General features: G+C 41.7%; 1 protein-coding gene across 1 annotated transcript in view; it reads left to right on the top strand.

Moving 5' to 3' along the window:
- Positions 1-17,089, top strand: part of NDC1 (NDC1 transmembrane nucleoporin) — a 55,232-nt gene that overhangs the window by 29,974 nt on the left and 8,169 nt on the right. The window contains exons 13-15 of the mRNA XM_003793105.3: positions 2,951-3,001; positions 5,158-5,221; positions 6,186-6,286. Coding sequence (XP_003793153.1) covers positions 2,951-3,001; positions 5,158-5,221; positions 6,186-6,286 — 216 coding nt within the window. The remainder of the gene's footprint in view (positions 1-2,950; positions 3,002-5,157; positions 5,222-6,185; positions 6,287-17,089) is intronic.

Raw genomic sequence — 17,089 nt, 5'->3', positions numbered from 1 at the left:
GCCTTAGCCGGTTGAGCCATAGGCGCCGAGCCAATATCTGAGTTCTTTATGTGTACACAGTGCAACTTTAGGCACCTGGTAAATTTTTTTTTTCTTGGAGACAGTGTCTCACTATGTTGCCCTCAGTAGAGTACTGTGGCATCATAGCTCACAGCATCTTCAACCCTTGGGCTTAAGGGATTCTCTTATCTCAGCCTCCCAAGTAGCTGGGACTATAGGCGCCCACCACAGTGCCTGGCTATTTTTTGGTTGTACTTATCATTGTTGTTTGGCAGGCCTGGGCTGGGTTTGAACCTGCCACCCACCGTGTATGTGGCTAGCGCCTTAACCACTGTGCTACAGGCACCGAGCCAAGGCACCTGGTAAATTAACAGACAAAATAAAGTCCTTGCCTCAGAGTGTTTACATTCTAGTGAGGGTCAATAGATGAGTAAGCAAATGTATTATATTATTTTTCTTTAAAATATTAAAAAAAAATCATAAATTATAAGGCATACATATATTTTTAAAAGTTGCCTTAAACTATAACATGCTGTTGACTGTAAGTTGCATCCTGGTAGGTCATGTTTAGCGTATGAAAAATATGCTTAAAAGGGAAGAAATTTGATATGTCTTGAGTGTTATCTAGAAAAATATAGTAGGAGAGAGAGACAAAGAGTACCTGGGGGGGGTGGCGCCTGTGGCTCTAAAGGGTAAGGCGCTGGCCCCATATGCTGGAGGTGGTGGGTTCAAACCCAGCCCAGGCCAAAAACTGCAAAAAAAAAAAAAAAAAAAAAAAAAAGAGCACCTAGAGGAAGGAGTACCACTTTATGTGAAGTGATCCAGGGAAATCTCACTAATGTGATGAAGAGAGGCCTAAAGGGAGGTCAGGGAGCAGTGGAATGCAGAGACCCTGACGCGGTTGTGTGCTTGGCTTGTGTGAGGACAACGTGGACATGAGTTTGGCTGACACACCGAGAGGGGGAGAGTAGGTGATGAAGTCACATAGACACCCAGGGCTCACTGGGCCTTTAGTGATAGTAAAGATTGGTTTTTTCCAGAGTGGGATGGAAAGGCACTGTCATTTTGTTCACAAGAATAATGTAATATAATGTACATTTTGAAAGTCCTGTGTTGGGGCCAGACCGAGCGGGCAGGAGTGGAAGCAGAGAGACAGTGTTAAAGCTGTTGCAGTGGCTCGGCGCCTGTGGCTCAAGTGACTAAGGCGCCAGCCACATATAAGGTGGCAGGTTCTAATCCAGCCTGGGCCGCCAAACAACAATGATGGCTGCAACCAAAAAATAGCTGAGCGTTATGGTGGGCGTCTGTAGTCCCAGCTACTTGGGAGGCGGAGGCAGGAGACTCGCTTGAGCCCAGGAGTTGGAGGTTGTTGTGAGCTGTGATGCCATGGCGCTCTACCCAGGGGGATAGCTTGAGGCTCTGTCTAAAAAAAAAAAAAAAAAAGCTGTTGCAGTGATCTAGCAGGAGGTGGTGGTGACCAGAGTGGTTGTGGTGGGTTTGTGAGATGTGGTCAAAGTCTGGGTATGCATTTTAAGGTGAATGTAACAGGATTAGCTTGGGTTGTGGTTTAGAAGAGGAGTCAGTGTTGACTGTAAGGTTTTTGGCTTGAACACCTAGAATAATGTAGTTTATTGAGTTACAATTTAGTGATGATTCTGGTGGACAGGGATTTGATAGAGGTGAGGTGGGGAAAATAGTTTGATTTTAGACATGCCAATTTTGAGATACTTATTAGAAAACCAAGTAAAAATACTGAGTAAGAAATTAGGCATTTATCTGGCGTATAGGGGAAAGTTTTGGGCTAGAAATGTAAATTTGGAACTCATCAGAGTATAAGCAGTGTATAAAGCATGGCAGTCCATGCAAACTCTTGAAGAGTGTAGAAACAGAAGAAAAGAGATTCAAGAACTGGGGCCCGCCAGGGAGTAAAGGTCTGGGTTTAGGAGAGATTGGGAAAGGACTTGGAGAACACAAGAAAAGCCACATCTTGAGGGGTCAAGGGACGATTTTATTTTTTAAGATGGGAGAAGTTACAACATGTTTGCTGATGGAGTGATTGATTAGTAGAGAATGCTTAATGGCATTTTACAAACTTCAGGGACCTAGATGGCTCTGCATGTTGCTTTTTGTGCAGCAGCTGGACACGTGCCTCTGTGTCCCTCTGCCCATCGTGCAGCTTTTGTGTGCGTGTACGGCGGTAGTGAGTTCACTTTTCAGTCAGTTGGGTTAGCTTTCACCCTGATACTAAGATAGTTTTTTCCTGCACATGATAACTAATAAAAACTACTTCATGTCTTAAAATTTTTTTTCCAGTCTAGGAAGTGCACTCTTTATTTGGTATTAAGAGGTTAAGGTGGGGTGGCGCCTGCTGCTCAGTGGGTAGGGCGCCAGCCCCATGTCCTGAGGGTGGCAGGTCCGAACCTGGCTCTGGCCAAACTGCAACAAAAAAATAGCTGAGTGTTGTGGTGGGCGCCTGTAGTCCCAGCTACTTGGGAGGCTGAGGCAAGAGAATCGCTTAAGCTCAAGGGTTTGAGGTTGCTCTAAGCTGTGATGCTATAGCACTCTACCAAGAGTGACATAGTGAGATTCTGTCTCAAAAAGAAAAAAAAAAAAGAAGTTAAAGGGTAATTAGAGCATTGTAAAAGAATATGGTCTTAGAAGAGTATCACCAGAACCACTTAGCCTTCCCTTTATTATGACAGGATTCTAAGTGGGGTGTTAAACGTGTACCTGGGAATGTGGTTTAGGTTAGATGGCCCATTCCACCTTGGTATCCAGTTTTAGTACAAAGGTATTTGCTTACATGGTTTACTGTAGGTTATTCTTTCTCCACAAGCTGTGACATGTTTCATTTTTTCATTCAAATTAGTGTCGGGAAGAACATGGAAATGTATAATGTTATACTTGAATAGAATTTAAAATGTAAATGTGTTAATTCTTTCCAACTCAGATTAAGAATTTCTTGTCAAGACGGGTGCTGATCATGTATTTTTTCAGTAAGGTAAGGATATGTAGTTCTAACACTGGGCCTGGGGGGCGAGAATATGAAATGTAAAGTGAAGTAGCAGAGAGGATGTGACTTATAAATACTCTATAGCTTAATCCCGGAAGCCAGGAAGCTTTGCATAATGCATCACTGAAGCCCCATTTTAACCAGAGTTGCCCTAGACACACATCTCACTTCAGTGCTTCTGAGATTTGACTCCTGAGACTTGGCTGCCGGCAGCTGGGTGCTCATATGCAGCGTGGGCCCCTATGAAAGGATTTTCCGACTTTGCCATCAGCTGCAGAAGCTAAAGATTGATTCCTGTTTTCACTGCCTACCGTTGTATGTTAATTAATCCTCTGATGAGCAAAACCTTTGCCCATATGTAGTGGAAAAAATTGTTTTCATTTTTAAATCTAACCTCTCTCTGCAGGTATTGCAGTATTACCTAGTATTTAATTCACTCAGTTAATGCCTTTAAGTTAATGTTTGCCTTGGCATCCGTCATCATTGTTCTCATTTGGCAGTCGTGCTCCTGAGGGAAAGAGCTGAGCAACCTGGATAGATACAGGCCACAGAGTCATTTCAATTCTTGAAACTACTTTTATGCTGTGGTGGAAGGGAAGAGCCATCCAGCTAGCAATTACCTTTGCCAAAAAGTAGTCTCCTTTGGGACCCCAAAGAAGAAGATGTCTTGCCTTCCCCCAAGAGAAAAGGGGTTGCCTGAAGTTTTACTTCAGGGCTTGGTTTCATTGCTTGGAAGAGAGCCCACCTTGAGTGACTTATGTGTGCCGCATTCTCTTTTCAGTTAAGTTCCCTCATTCAGTTCTAACAGCATTCCTGTGAGATGGGTCTTTTTGTCCTCATTTCCTGCTAAGGAAACCTGAGGCTCAGAGGGGCCAAGTAGCCAACCTAAGGGTGCATAGCCAGAAAGGGGCAAAGCAGGTGCTGCCCAGGATTGCCTTTTTCCTTGGAAGTGAATAGCTGCTTTTGATTCTAGTTTTGTAAGTGGATCTGTTGTATGACAAGGAGTTCTAGACCCTGCTATTTGATGTTGAGAAATGTAATTTAAAAGGCTTATTATGTTGTACTTAATAGGCCAGAATTTGTTTAAATGGGCCAGTTGTTGTTCCACAGTCTAATATTAAAGAAGTTTAATATTGGCGCCTGTGGCTCAAAGGAGTAGGGCGCCGGCCCCGTATGCCAGAGGAGGTAGGTTCAAACCCAGCCCCGGCTAAAAACTGGAAAAAAAAAAAAAGTTTAGGTGATTTTTCTTTAGAGTGGGGTTGAAGGTTGATTAATTTAAGAGGTAATAAGTATTTGGGCAATTCTTTTGTTTTAAAAAGAGCTTTCTTATTCATTCAGTTATTTATTATTTTAATTTTTTTTATTAAATCATAAACACATAGATCATGTATACATTTATGCATTTATGGGGCACAATGTGCTGATTTCATATAGAATTAGGAGCCTTTACATCACACTGGTTAATATATACCTCATCTCATTTACTTAATTGTTGTGTTAAGACATTTATACTCGGCTCAGCGCCTGTGGCTCAAGTGGCTAAGGCGCCAGCCACATACACCTAGGGTGGTGGGTTTGAATCCAGCCCGGGCCTGCCAAACAACAGTGATGGCTGCAACCAAAAATTAGCCAGGCGTTGTAGTGGGCGCCTGTGGTCCCAGCTACTTGGGAGGCGGAGGCAGGAGACTCACTTGAGCCCAGGAGTTGGAGGTTGCTGTGAGCTGTGATGCCATGGCAGTCTACCCAGGGGGATAGCTTGAGGCTCTGTCTCAAAAAAAAAAAAAGACATTTATACTCTATATTTAATAGATCCGACATGTACCCTTGTAGAAAAGAGCTTTCTTAACCATTTGTGATCTCTTATACTAATCCTCTGACCATGTGTAATTGTTATTTTAAGTAAGAAACTGAGGCACTTAGAGATTTGGAGACTTGGCAGGGATCACACAATAAATTAATGGCAGAATGCTTTATTATAGTTAAATCAAGAATTATCAAGCTAAATGTAAGAATTTATATCAGATTTTAATTCTTGAGAGGCAACCATCAAGTTTTATTTTGTTGTTGTTACAGTCTGTGTATTTGATTAAATGAAATATTAGTTTCCACCCAGGGGAACTTAAATGTTTTTATTTTATTTATAGCACCCGGAGGCCTCCATTCAGGCTGATTTTTCAGATGCCCAAATGCATATTTGGGCATTAGAAGGTAAGCAGTCTTGGAACAGTAACTACAATTTTAATTATTTGTTAAATGTTGAAGTACAGTCCCATCATGGAAGGGCAATTCTTGGCTTTGATTTCAGTCTTTGTATTTTCAAATACATTTTTGTATCTTTGCTTTATATTGAATCATTTCTTAAAGAAATTTAGGTATACTCTGATACGGGCACATTTTTGTCTTATATGTAAGCAGGGAAATTGAGCCTGGTATTAGCTTTCTCTATTCCAAAAAAAAAAAAAAAAGACAAATAAGTTGTTTTTAATTTATGTTAACTTATACTAAATATTTAAACTTAGTTGTTAAAGAACTATTTCTTTTCCTCTCAGAGACTCTGCCTTCTCAGCCTTTCCTGACCAGCTTCTGAGAAGGATCCTCCTCAGAACTGTCACTCTACTCCCTGACCACGCTCGTTCTTTCTACTACTTTTAACTACCTCACAAAATCATTTAAAAGATGATATTCTTCCTAATAGAACGTAAAGCAAGAGACATTGTCATTTTAGTCATGACTAATGGAGTTAAACACTTTTTCTGTTCCTGTTCTGATCTTGTGCCCATTTTTATATTTATTGCCCTGCCCCCTCTCTTATTTGTAGTTCTTTCTATATTGAGAATATGAGTCCTTCCTCAAATAGATGTATTACAAATAGATTTGCCTAATTTTGTTTTGTTTTGTTTTGTTTTTGAGGCCAAATCTCACTATGTCACCCTTGGTAGAGTGCTGTGATGCCACAGCTCACAGCAATCTCAGACTTTTGCCTCACCTCCCAAGTGGCTGGGACTGCAGGCACCCACCACAACACTCAGCTATTTTTTGTTGTAGTTGTCATTGTTGACCTGCCAACTACAGTGTATGTGGCTGGCGCTGTAACCACTATGCTCTAGGCGCCGAGTCAGATTTGCCTGATTTTTATTTACTTTTAACCTTTTTTTTGTCCTTTCCCCTTGAGGTCTGTCTCACTTAGTAGCAGCATCCTTTACAGAAGACAGATTTGGAGTTGTCCAGACTACACTCCCAGCTATCCTTAATACTTTGTTGACGCTGCAGGAGGTAAGCAATCTGCGGGTTGGGCGGAGGTACAGGTCATCCTCTCCCTGCCTTCCAACCCACCTTGTAGTTTCTGTTTGTTTCTTTTATTGAGTAACAAACATATTAAAAGTTTAAAAAATGATATTACTATGACCCTCAGAAAATAACTATCTAAAAGACAGAAAATAAAAAAACTTTTAATTTGTTTATAAAAATATTATAGAAAAAGAAAGTGAATGTATACTAAACCTATAGGCTATGCCTCTGGTATTAAACAGATTATTTAGGATATTGCCATTGTGACTAGGGATATAAGTTTGAATCTTTACATAATTTGTAGCTACTGAAAGGGCGCTGTAATTAGATTATCCCTGCACGTTAGTGCCCTATTGGCTAGAGGCCCAAGAGCTGAGGCCAGTGCATGCCCAGCAGCAGGCTGGATGGTTAGTTTTAACTGTCAGGTCTTTTTAGTCCTAGACTTAAAAATAGACAAAAAATAAAGCACCTGTTTCCTGCGTTGGTGTAGGCTTTCTTTCCTAATGTCACATTGGGTGACACATTTTATGGCACCCTATAATATGAATGATGTGTCACATAGGAAGTACGAATCCTGAGTGCCTGAGGCATTTAGAGGCAGCAGCTGGGGGCAGTGGTGGGCTTTCTGGAGGAGAGCGCCAGACTAGGCCTGACAGGTAATTGGTGCTATATCTTTTAGTCTCGGGAAGCCATTTAAGATGTGAAGAAAAAGCATGTTTCACTTCCTTTCTTCAAAAGTCAGTTCATTTTACCCTTTACAGTAATTTTTCTTTTAAGTTTTTGTGCCCACTTTCTCACGCATCTTGAGACGTGTATTCACGTGGATAGTCTAAGCATTTCTACTCTTCCCCAACTACCTTTCTCTAAGGAAATAATTTCGTAGTATTTCCCCACCTTCTAGTACATGCCTTTTCTAGCCACACAACGGGGTAAGCATGGTTAGGGTATGGTGTTGGTGTTCCTTAACAGTTGGTTTTTTACTGCTCTGGCAGTGTAGCTTAAAATAAGAGTAACAAAATAATTTTGTTAGTCTACAAAGTGATTTCATATCATTATTTTGCTTGGTTTTCATGACTGTCTTGTAAAGTAAGGAAGATGGAGTTATTTTGGCCTTTTGTCCAGATGAATGAAACTTACACAAGTCTCAGAGGTGGCACAGCGGGGACTTGAACCGGGTGGATTGCAGGGCATGGCCAGTAGAGTAGACCCAGGAAAAGCCCAAGATCCACATCCCTTATTCTTTCCGAATGTGTCTACCGTCTTGTTCTGGTTTTTTCCTCTTGCATGTTATTCTTTCTTCAGAGAGAATGGTTCTTTTTCCTTAGAATTGTGGCTCTCAAACTTTTTAGACCATCGTCTGTAGCAGCAGTTCTCAACTTGTGGGTCATGACCCACAGGAACTGTATTAAAGGGCCACAGCATGAGGAAGGTCAAGAACCACTGATCTATAGTATGTTTACATGAGACTTAAGAATATATATGTGTATGTAAAGAAAAAAAAGATTCCTGGAATAGTATTTACCTTTTAGTACGTGCAGTGCATCTTAATATTTTCTATTCCATTTAAATTGCATTTAATTTTTTTTTTTTTTTTAAGAGACCGAGTCTCACTTTATCCACCTCGGTAGAGTGCTGTGGCAAGTTACACAGCTCCCAGCAACCTCCAACTTCTGGGCTTAGGCGATTCTCTTGCCTCAGCCTCCTGAGTAGCTGGGACCACAGGTGCCTGCTACAACGCCTGGCTATTTTTTTGTTGCTGTTTGGCTGGGGCCGGGTTTGAACCCACCACCCTTGGTATATGGGGCTGGCACCTTACTCACTGAGCCATAGGCACCACCCTATTCCATTTAATTTGTAAAAATGCGGGTTAACATTCATTGTATTGATTTCATAAAGATCACACTGCCCAAGAAATATTTCGTGCCAAAATTACTCTGTTCTTACCTCCTTCCCACCACAATTCTTAGTTCTTCTTGATCATTGATTAGAAGGAAAGCAATCTATTTGATTGGTTGATTGTCATCTATTTGATTGATAGGAAGATAAGCATTATAGGTTTTTTTTTGGCCGGGGCTGGGTTTAAACCCATCACCTCCAGCATTTGAGCCATAGGCACTGCCCCAGCATTACAGATTTTTTATGCTGCTATAACAGAATACCACAGACTAGGTTATTTATTTATTTATATTTTTGGAGATAGAATCTCACTCTGTTGCCCTCAGTTGAGTCCTGTGGCGTCACAGCTCACAGTAACCTCAAACTCTTGGGCTTAACTGGTTCTCTTACTTCAGCCTCTCGAGTAGCTGGGACTACAGGTGCCCTCCATGATGCCCAGCTACTTTTTGTTGCAGTTGTCATTGTTGTTTAGCAGGCCCAGGCTGGGTTCAAACCTGCCAGCATATGTGGCTGGTGCCCCAACCACTGAGCATGGGCGCCGAGCCAGACTAGGTATTTGTAATGAACAGAAATGTTTTTGGCTCACAGTCCTGGAGGCTGAGAAATCTAAGATGGAGGGGCTGCCTCTGGAAAGGCCTTCTTGCTGTGTCATCACTGGTAGAAGGTTACTTGGCCAGGAGAGTGAGAGATCCAACACACAGCGCAAGCCTTTTTATAAACAGCTTAACTCATTCATGGAAGTGGGGTCCTCCTCACCTTGCAGCACAGTATCACTAGGGATCAAGTTTCTAGTACATGCTTTTGAGGGGACAAATTCAAGCCATAGCAGGCCCTGTTTACTGTGAAACAGAGACGTTGGAATGGAGGATACTTTTCATAGACAGAGTAGAATGAGGTAAAGAGGCCTGTTTGGGGGTGTTAGGAAGAAGTAAAAGGAATAAAGAATAGGGCCAGTGACTTGGTAGTTAGCTCCTGAGTGTAAAAGCTGCTCTTAGCGTGAGGCTGGTATCGCCTGTTTCCCCCGAGCCACGTCACAGCCTTTTGGTTGTGTTCTGCAGTCATCAGATTCTGCAGACCGCCTCACAGGCTGTCTTTCTCCACTTCACATTCTGAGATCTAGTGTAATGAATGATTCAGTGTCTACACGGATAGTCTTTCCCACACCCTGGCTGCAGGGTTGCTTGACTTCTTCCTTACCCGTTGGTATAGTTGGCAGTCTGGGACTATCACCTGGCCCTCATTATCCCCTAAAAATTCCCCCTACAGAGCTTGAAACTCCAAGGTTTCTAATCTCAAAGATCCCTTTGGCAGTTTGATGAAACCCATGAATTGTTTTTCAATAAAGTACTTAGGATTAGAAAGAAAACCAGTTACAATATAATTGAACTACAGTTATTAAGAAGTTAAATTGTGGGCTCGGCGCCTATAGCTCAACCGGCTAAGGCGCCAGCCACGTACACCTAAGGTGGCGGGTTCGAATCCCCAGCCCGGACCCGCCAAACAACAATGACGGCTGCAACCAAAAAATAGCCGGGCGTTGTGGCGGGCGCCTGTGGTCCCAGCTACTTGGGAGGCGGAGGCAGGAGACTCGCTTGAGCCCAGGAGTTGGAGGTTGCTGTGAGCTGTAATGCCACGGCATGCTACCCAGGGGGAGAGCTTGAGGCTCTGTCTCAAAAAAAAAAAAAAAAAAAAAAAAAAAAGAAGTTAAATTGTGATATGTCAGTATGTACTTTTTGCTGGGTGCAGTGGCTCATGCTCATAATCAGAGGTCCTCAAACTTTTTAAACAGGGGGCCAGTTCACTGTCCCTCAGATCGTTGGAGGGCTGTTCTGCGGGCCCCAGGACGAGTTGGCTGCTAAGCAGGACTCAGGCAGCGGCGGCAAAAACACCTGGCAGGCCAGATAAATGTCCTAGGTGGGCTGCATGTGGCCCGCAGGCTGTAGTTTGAGGACGCCTGCTCATAATCCTGGCTACTCAGGAGGCTGAGACAGGAGGATTGTTCAAGACCAGCCTGGGTGGCTCCGTGCCTGTGGCTCAAGTGGCTAAGGCGCCAGCCACATACACCTAAGGTGGCGGGTTCAAATCCCTAGCCCGGGCTCCCCAAACAACAATGATGGCTGCAACCAAAAAAATAGCTGGGCGTTGTGGTGGGTGCCTGTAGTCCCAGCTACTTGAGAGACAGAGGCAGGAGACTCGCTTGAGCCCAGGAGTTGGAGGTTGCTATGAGCTGTGTTGCCATGGCACTCTAACCAGGGGGACAGCTTAAGGCTCTGTCTCAAAAAAAAAAAAAAAAAAAAGACCAGCCTGGGCAACATAGTGAGACCTTGTCTCTAAAAAAATAATTAAAAAAAATTAGCCAGGCACAGTGGTGTTACCTGTAGTCCCGGCTACGGAGGAATCTGAGGTGGGAGGATCATTTGAAGCCAGGAGTTTGAGACCAGCATGGGTGATATAGTATGATCCCATTTCAAAAAGAAAAAAAGATCGGTAAGTGAGTCTAGTAACTCATCATTTTGAAGTAATTATAAGACAAATGGTATTTGAAAGGAATTGTAAAGTATGAATGTGATATGAAGATATTTGTGATTCCTCTTGTTGACAGTCACAGGAACTGCTAATGAGACTAGGATTTGTTTTTTAACATTTGTAGTTGAAGGAAATACTAAATTTTAATTAGAGCTTAGTGAAGGTGAACATGTAATTTTTATCTGTCAGTTTGTCCTGCCTGAATTTTATCCAGAGATTCATGGACCCATTGTAGGAGCCCAGGTTCCAAGTACAGCCGTCTCACTCCCTTGCTGCTTTTGGAAAGTTTCTTTGATCTTACCACTAGTTCCAGTTCCTTTTCCCATGATCTTTTTCTTTCAGCTTCCATGGCTATATATTTATGTCTTAACCTACCCAGATTAGATTAGACCTTAGAGTCTATCATTTGAACTACTTTACTATTGATTCCTTCAACTCGTCCCCAAGTCCTTCAGCTGCACGTGTGGCTTGACCCCTTGGGTCCACCCATCCTCTCGTCTGACCCTATGCCTTGGCCTTTCTTCAGGCTCTTGGTGTTCCTGTCCAGAATTATTTCTGTGGCCTCTTGCCCCTACTATTAACTGTGATCCTTCATGTACTGATTCTAGCCGCTCTGCTCTTCCTCTGCTCGGCTAACTGTGATGTTAACCATGATGGAGTATTCCGTTTAACCCCCAAATACTATCTTATTTTCTTTTTTTAGAGGCAGAGTCTCACTTTGTCACCTGGGCTAGAGTGCCGTGGTATCAACCTAGCTCACAACTCCTCAAACTCCTGGCTTAAGCTATCCTACCTCAACCTCTTGACTAGTTGAGACTATAGTTACCTGCCACCATATGTGGCTAATTTTTTCTATTTTTAGTAGAGACAGGATCTTGCTCTTGTTTAGGCTGGTCTCAAACTGCTGAGATGAAGAGATCTTCCCACCTCAGCCTCCCAGAATTCTAGGATGATCTTCTTTTGTTAACCTAACTCTAACGCTGTGTATGAACCTTCTGTTTCTTTCTTTGCCTAGGGCGTACTTATCTACTTTTGTCTGGCTGTGCTCTCTAACACCCATCTCAACACTGTATTGTCTTTATTGACTTTTATTATCTTGTATTCAAATTAGCCAGAGTAGAGGCCAGGACTTTGTCTCATCTCTGTATTTTTTTTTTTTTTTTTGAGACAGAGCCTCAAGCTGTCCCCCTGGGTAGAGTGCCATGGCATTACAGCTCATAGCAACCTCCAACTCCTGGGCTCAAGCGAGTCTCCTGTCTCTGCCCCCCAAGTAGCTGGGACCACAGGCGCCCGCCACAACGCCCGGCCATTTTTTGGTTGCAGCCGTCATTGTTGTTTGGCGGGTCCGGGCTGGGGATTCGAACCCGCCACCTTAGGTGTACGTGGCTGGCGCCTTAGCCGGTTGAGCTATAGGCGCCGAGCCTCATCTCTGTATTCTTGGCAAATGGCAAGCATTTATTAATGCTTGTTGGATGGTTGCTGGGCTGCTTCATTTCTGGTTCATTGGGCAGAGGGTTCCTTTCTGGGGCCACAATTGAGTGACGATTCTGATGTACTGGATGGATTAAAATGATCCCAAACTGTCCTTTCATTTTGAGAAGCTGGAATGTGATGTGACTCATATGAGCCCTGTTTTATATGTTTTTGGTTTTGTATTTTTTGATCTAGAGGAGATACTTAGTGAAACTGTAATTTAAGACAAGTTGTACGATGCTGGCTTCTGGGTGTTACTAAGGAACAATTGTGCGGAACTATATCATCCTTTTGTTTTACTTTTCAATATCATTAACATCAGCCGTTTCACTGTGAATCATTGAAGAAAAATGTGAAAGGCAAGGGCGTTTTTCACTTTTCAAACTGTTCAGAGGGCAAGGAGTGGAGTGATGGATATTATTTATATATGTGTGTGTGTGTGTATATATACATACATATATATAAATAAAATTTATTTATTTATTTATTTTTTTGAGGCAGAGTCTCACTTCATTGCCTCCAGTAGAGTGCTGTGGCATCATAGCTCGCAGTAACCTCAGACTCTTGGGCTCAAGTGATTCTCTTGCCTTAGCTTCCCAGGTAGCTGGGACTACAGGCATCCAGCTATTTTTAGAGATAGGGGTCTTGCTCTGGCTCAGGCTGGTCTCGAAACTACGAGTTCAGTTGATCTACCTGCCTCAGCCTCCCAGAGTGCTGGGATTACAGGTATGAGCCATGGTGCCCAGCCTGGAGTAATGGATATTCTAGAACAGCGATTCCTACCAGTGGCCAGGCTGTCCTGGAAGACCATGTTTATTACGGAACTCTTGAGTCCGATGTTGCTGTCGTCTGAATGATTGTTATATGTTTAACACTTTTGCAGCTATTTCTCAGAGGTTTCTGCATGCTGTTTTGACCAATTAAAGTACAAATTCATTTGAAAGCATTACTGAGTTCATGGTAGTTACTTCCTCTCAGTGGATGTAGAACAACTATGATCCTGTGATAGTTCACAATATTTGTTGTTGTCTCTAAAAGGACCCCTGTATATAAAAGGTTGGGGACCAAAATGGTATTTTTTAATAATTAAAATTTTTTAAAAATTGTGGTAAATTTGCCATTTTATTTGTATTTATTTAGTGATGGTTTTTTATTTATATTTATTAAAAAATTTACCATTTTAACCATTTTTAGTGTACAGTCCTGTGGCAGTAAGTATATCCACATTATTATGCAATAATTACCACTATCCATCTCCTTTTCATCTTTATTTTTTAATATATTTTTGAACTTATTTATTTTTTTGAGACAGAGTCTCACTCTGTGCCCTGGGTAGAGTGCTGTGTTCATAGCTCACAGTTACTTCAAACTCTTGGGCTCAAATGATCCTCTTGCCTCAGCCTCCCAAATAGCTGGGACTATAGGTGCTTGCTATAATGCCCAGCTAGTTTTTCTATTTTTAGTAGCGATGGGGTTTCACTTTTGCTGAGGCTGGTCTTGAACTCCTGAGCTCAGGCCAAGGCAGGTGGTAGGATTACAGGTGTGAGGCACTGTGCCCAGTCCCCTTTTCATTTTTGGAATAATGTTTTACATTTTTCAGAAAGCTTTATTTTCTTTGACCAAGCCATTGTCATCTTGGTGTAGATCAGCCTTGCCTCATCATCTGAAAGTCAAATTTTTATCTATTTGAAATATTGGCTCTGTGCCTGTAGCTCAGCCTATACCCCAGGGCTGGTGGTTTGAACCCAATCTGTGTCTGCCAAACAACAGTGACAATTACAAAAAAAAGAAGATAGCCGAGCATTGTGGAGGGCGCCTATAGTCCCAGCTACTTGGGAGGCTGAGGCAAGAGAATCACTTAAGCCCAAGAGTCTGAGGTTGCTATGAGCTCTGATGCTAAGGCACTCTATCGAGGGTGACATAATGAGACTGTCTCAAAAAAAAAAGAAATATTGAAGTTTACCTTTATGCCATTAACAGACCCATGAGTCCAGTATTAATTATCAAGCAGTTAGCATGTGATAAGATGCAGAATAGAAAAAGGCAGACATGGTTCCTGCCCTCAGGAGCTTACAGACTATAAGCTGTAATCATACAAAAAATTAATTTGCGATAAAGGGACACAGTAGCACAGTTACTGGAAATGCAGGATGATCAGGTGAATCTTGCAAATGGGGAATAGAAAGAGGGGTGTGAGGTCATTAATGGATTCCTCAAGAATACAGGAGTTAGAAGGAAGAATGTGGAAAAACAAAGGAATATTCTTGGGTCAGAGCTATGAATTTGGCAGCCTAGTGATCTTTGACCAAGTAATACAAGTCAGAATCTATTCTTTGTTTCTCTAGAATCCCTTACCTGACGTTTGTGTAGTATTCCAAAAGAAATGCTTTTGAAAGCGTTTTCATCGCAATGCTCTGAGGTTAGAAGGAGGCTGATTTTGCATACTGGAGTTTCTCTCAGAAAGATGATCGCTATTTGTGTGACTTATTCATGATCATACCCAGTAAATGGTTGAATCTGAATCAAAAATCAAAATTGGAGTACCCCAAGTCCTTGATAGTCCACCCAGTTTCTGTGCCTAGGAGACAACAGCAGTAAATAGATGCATAGTTCAAATTTAGGTTATTCATGTGCTGTCTTCATAATTTTTGTCATGACTGTTTTATTACCACATGCTATTACCATAATTTGTAATTTACCTTAACTTTTATTTACTTAATATTTTAAGTAATTTTATTTTTTTTGAGACAGAGACAGAGCCTCAAGCTCTGGGTAGAATGCTGTGGCATCACAGCTCACAGCAACCTCCAACTTCTGGGCTCAAGCGAGTCTCCTGCCTCTGCCTCCCAAGTAGCTGGGACCACAGGCGCCTGCCAGAACGCCTGGCTATTTTTTGGTTGCTGCCGTCATTGTTGTTTGGCAGGCCGGGCTGGATTTGAACCCACCACCTTAGGTATATGTGGCTGGTGCCTTAGCCGCTTGAGCCATAGGTGCTGAGCCAGTCATTTCATTTTTAACATAAATTTTACTTAAAAAGACATACTATATCACTATCATAAAAGGAAAACCAGTTTGATTTGCTACAAATTGAATGCATCTTAGTCCCTTATCTCTAAACCTACCCTAATTTCAGAATTCAGATGTTTTTGGATATTAAAAATGTAACATTGTGTGTATGTATATGTGCGTGTCTCTCTCTATATAGTACATATATCGTATACTACATAACACTCTATCTGAGGTAGAACCACACTAATCAGATACACTAATACTTTTCTCTAGTGAAATGTCTGAATATTCCTATTAAGTGGGATAAAGACTATAAATAGCCTGTATTAGCTGAAGTCGAGTTTTATTGCTAGATGAGGCCAGGTAAGGTCAGATATTGCCACCAGAAAACATATGTACATCTTTTCTTACGACATCACATCCCTTAGAAAAAAAGTTACAAGAGTTTTTTGTTTTCAGGGCTTTTTTGCTTTCAGAATTGAGGATAAGGCAGTTAATGTGAGAAAAGCCAATAATTCTAAATCCTAGCTGAAGTCCGCAAACCTGAGGCCTGTTTATCCTTTGTTGTAAATGTGGCTCATGGGAGATTAGTGAGGGAATTAGCTCCACATTGACACTTCTGCTTGATTTAGCTCTTATACCATTAAGAGCTGTTGGACCTAATTTACTTTTTGCATTTCTTTTTTGAGCAGTTCTATTTGCAAAGACTGATATTTTACGACTTTTTTTCAAGAGGTGGGGACTTGTTCTGTTGCCCATGCTAGAGTGTCATGGCACAGTCACGGCTCATTGGAACCTCTAACTCCTGTGCTCAAATGATCCTCCCACCTCAGCCCCCTGAGTAACTGGGATTACAGGCACAAGCAACCATGCACAGCTGTTTTTATGACTTTTATTCTTTTCTAGAAGTCTTTAAAAGAACAAAGAAAGAAATTACAAAAATTCATTCTTTTGCAATTACTCATGTAATTGGGCCCTTTTAAAATCTAAGGCATGTTATAGGTCTTAGTGATTTTACATTTTCGTAATCTTAAAACAATTTACTACTCGATCATTCTAGGAATTATTTCATTATTACTCATCAGTTATTCCCAGATGTGGTAAAAAGACTACTAAGAAAGCAGAAGAATGATGAAATCATAGCGTATTGCATGATTTTTCAAGAAAAACTATGTAAGAAGTCTTGACTCACATCTTTGTAGCCTTTTTAAAAAGCGCCTTGATTGAATATAGTTGATAATTCAGCATTTAAAAATTTTTCTGCCAACATTGGTAAAGGAAGAGAACTTTAATATGCGAAAATAATTATTTGGACACATCAGAAGATGAATGTGAAGAGAAAGCAGACTCCAGGCCAGCTCTATCCAATAGAAATAGAGTGCGGCTTACCTATACAGTGCAGTCTGCCTGTGTAACTTGGTATTTTCTAGTAGAGGCTGTAGCCAAATACAGGTGAAATTAATTTTAATAATGTATTTCCGTTAACCCAGTATTTATGTTAAATACACAATTTTAGCATCATTTTATCATATAATCAATATAAAATTACCGATGAGGTACTTTATATTCTTTTTTCAAACTAAATCTTTGAAATCTGGTGTGTATTTTTCACTATATAGCATATCTCAATTCAGACCTGACACATTTCATTTGCTCAATAGCTCTGTGTGCCCACTGCTTACCGTATTCATAGCTCTAGACCATGGGTCCTCAAACTTTTTAAACAGGGGGCCAGTTCATTGTCCCTCAGACTGTTGGAGGGCTGGACTGCGGGCCCTGGGACGAGTCGGCTGCTAAGCAGGACAGGTGGTAGTGGCAAAAACATCCGGCGGGCCGGATAAATGTCCTAGGCCAGCCGCATGTGGCCCGTGGGCCACAGTTTGA

This window comes from Otolemur garnettii, unplaced genomic scaffold, assembly GCF_000181295.1.
Source record: "Otolemur garnettii isolate 467f Iridium unplaced genomic scaffold, OtoGar3 scaffold00066, whole genome shotgun sequence".
Taxonomy (NCBI): Eukaryota; Metazoa; Chordata; class Mammalia; order Primates; family Galagidae; genus Otolemur; species Otolemur garnettii.
This window is presented reverse-complemented; position numbering and strand designations above follow the sequence as displayed.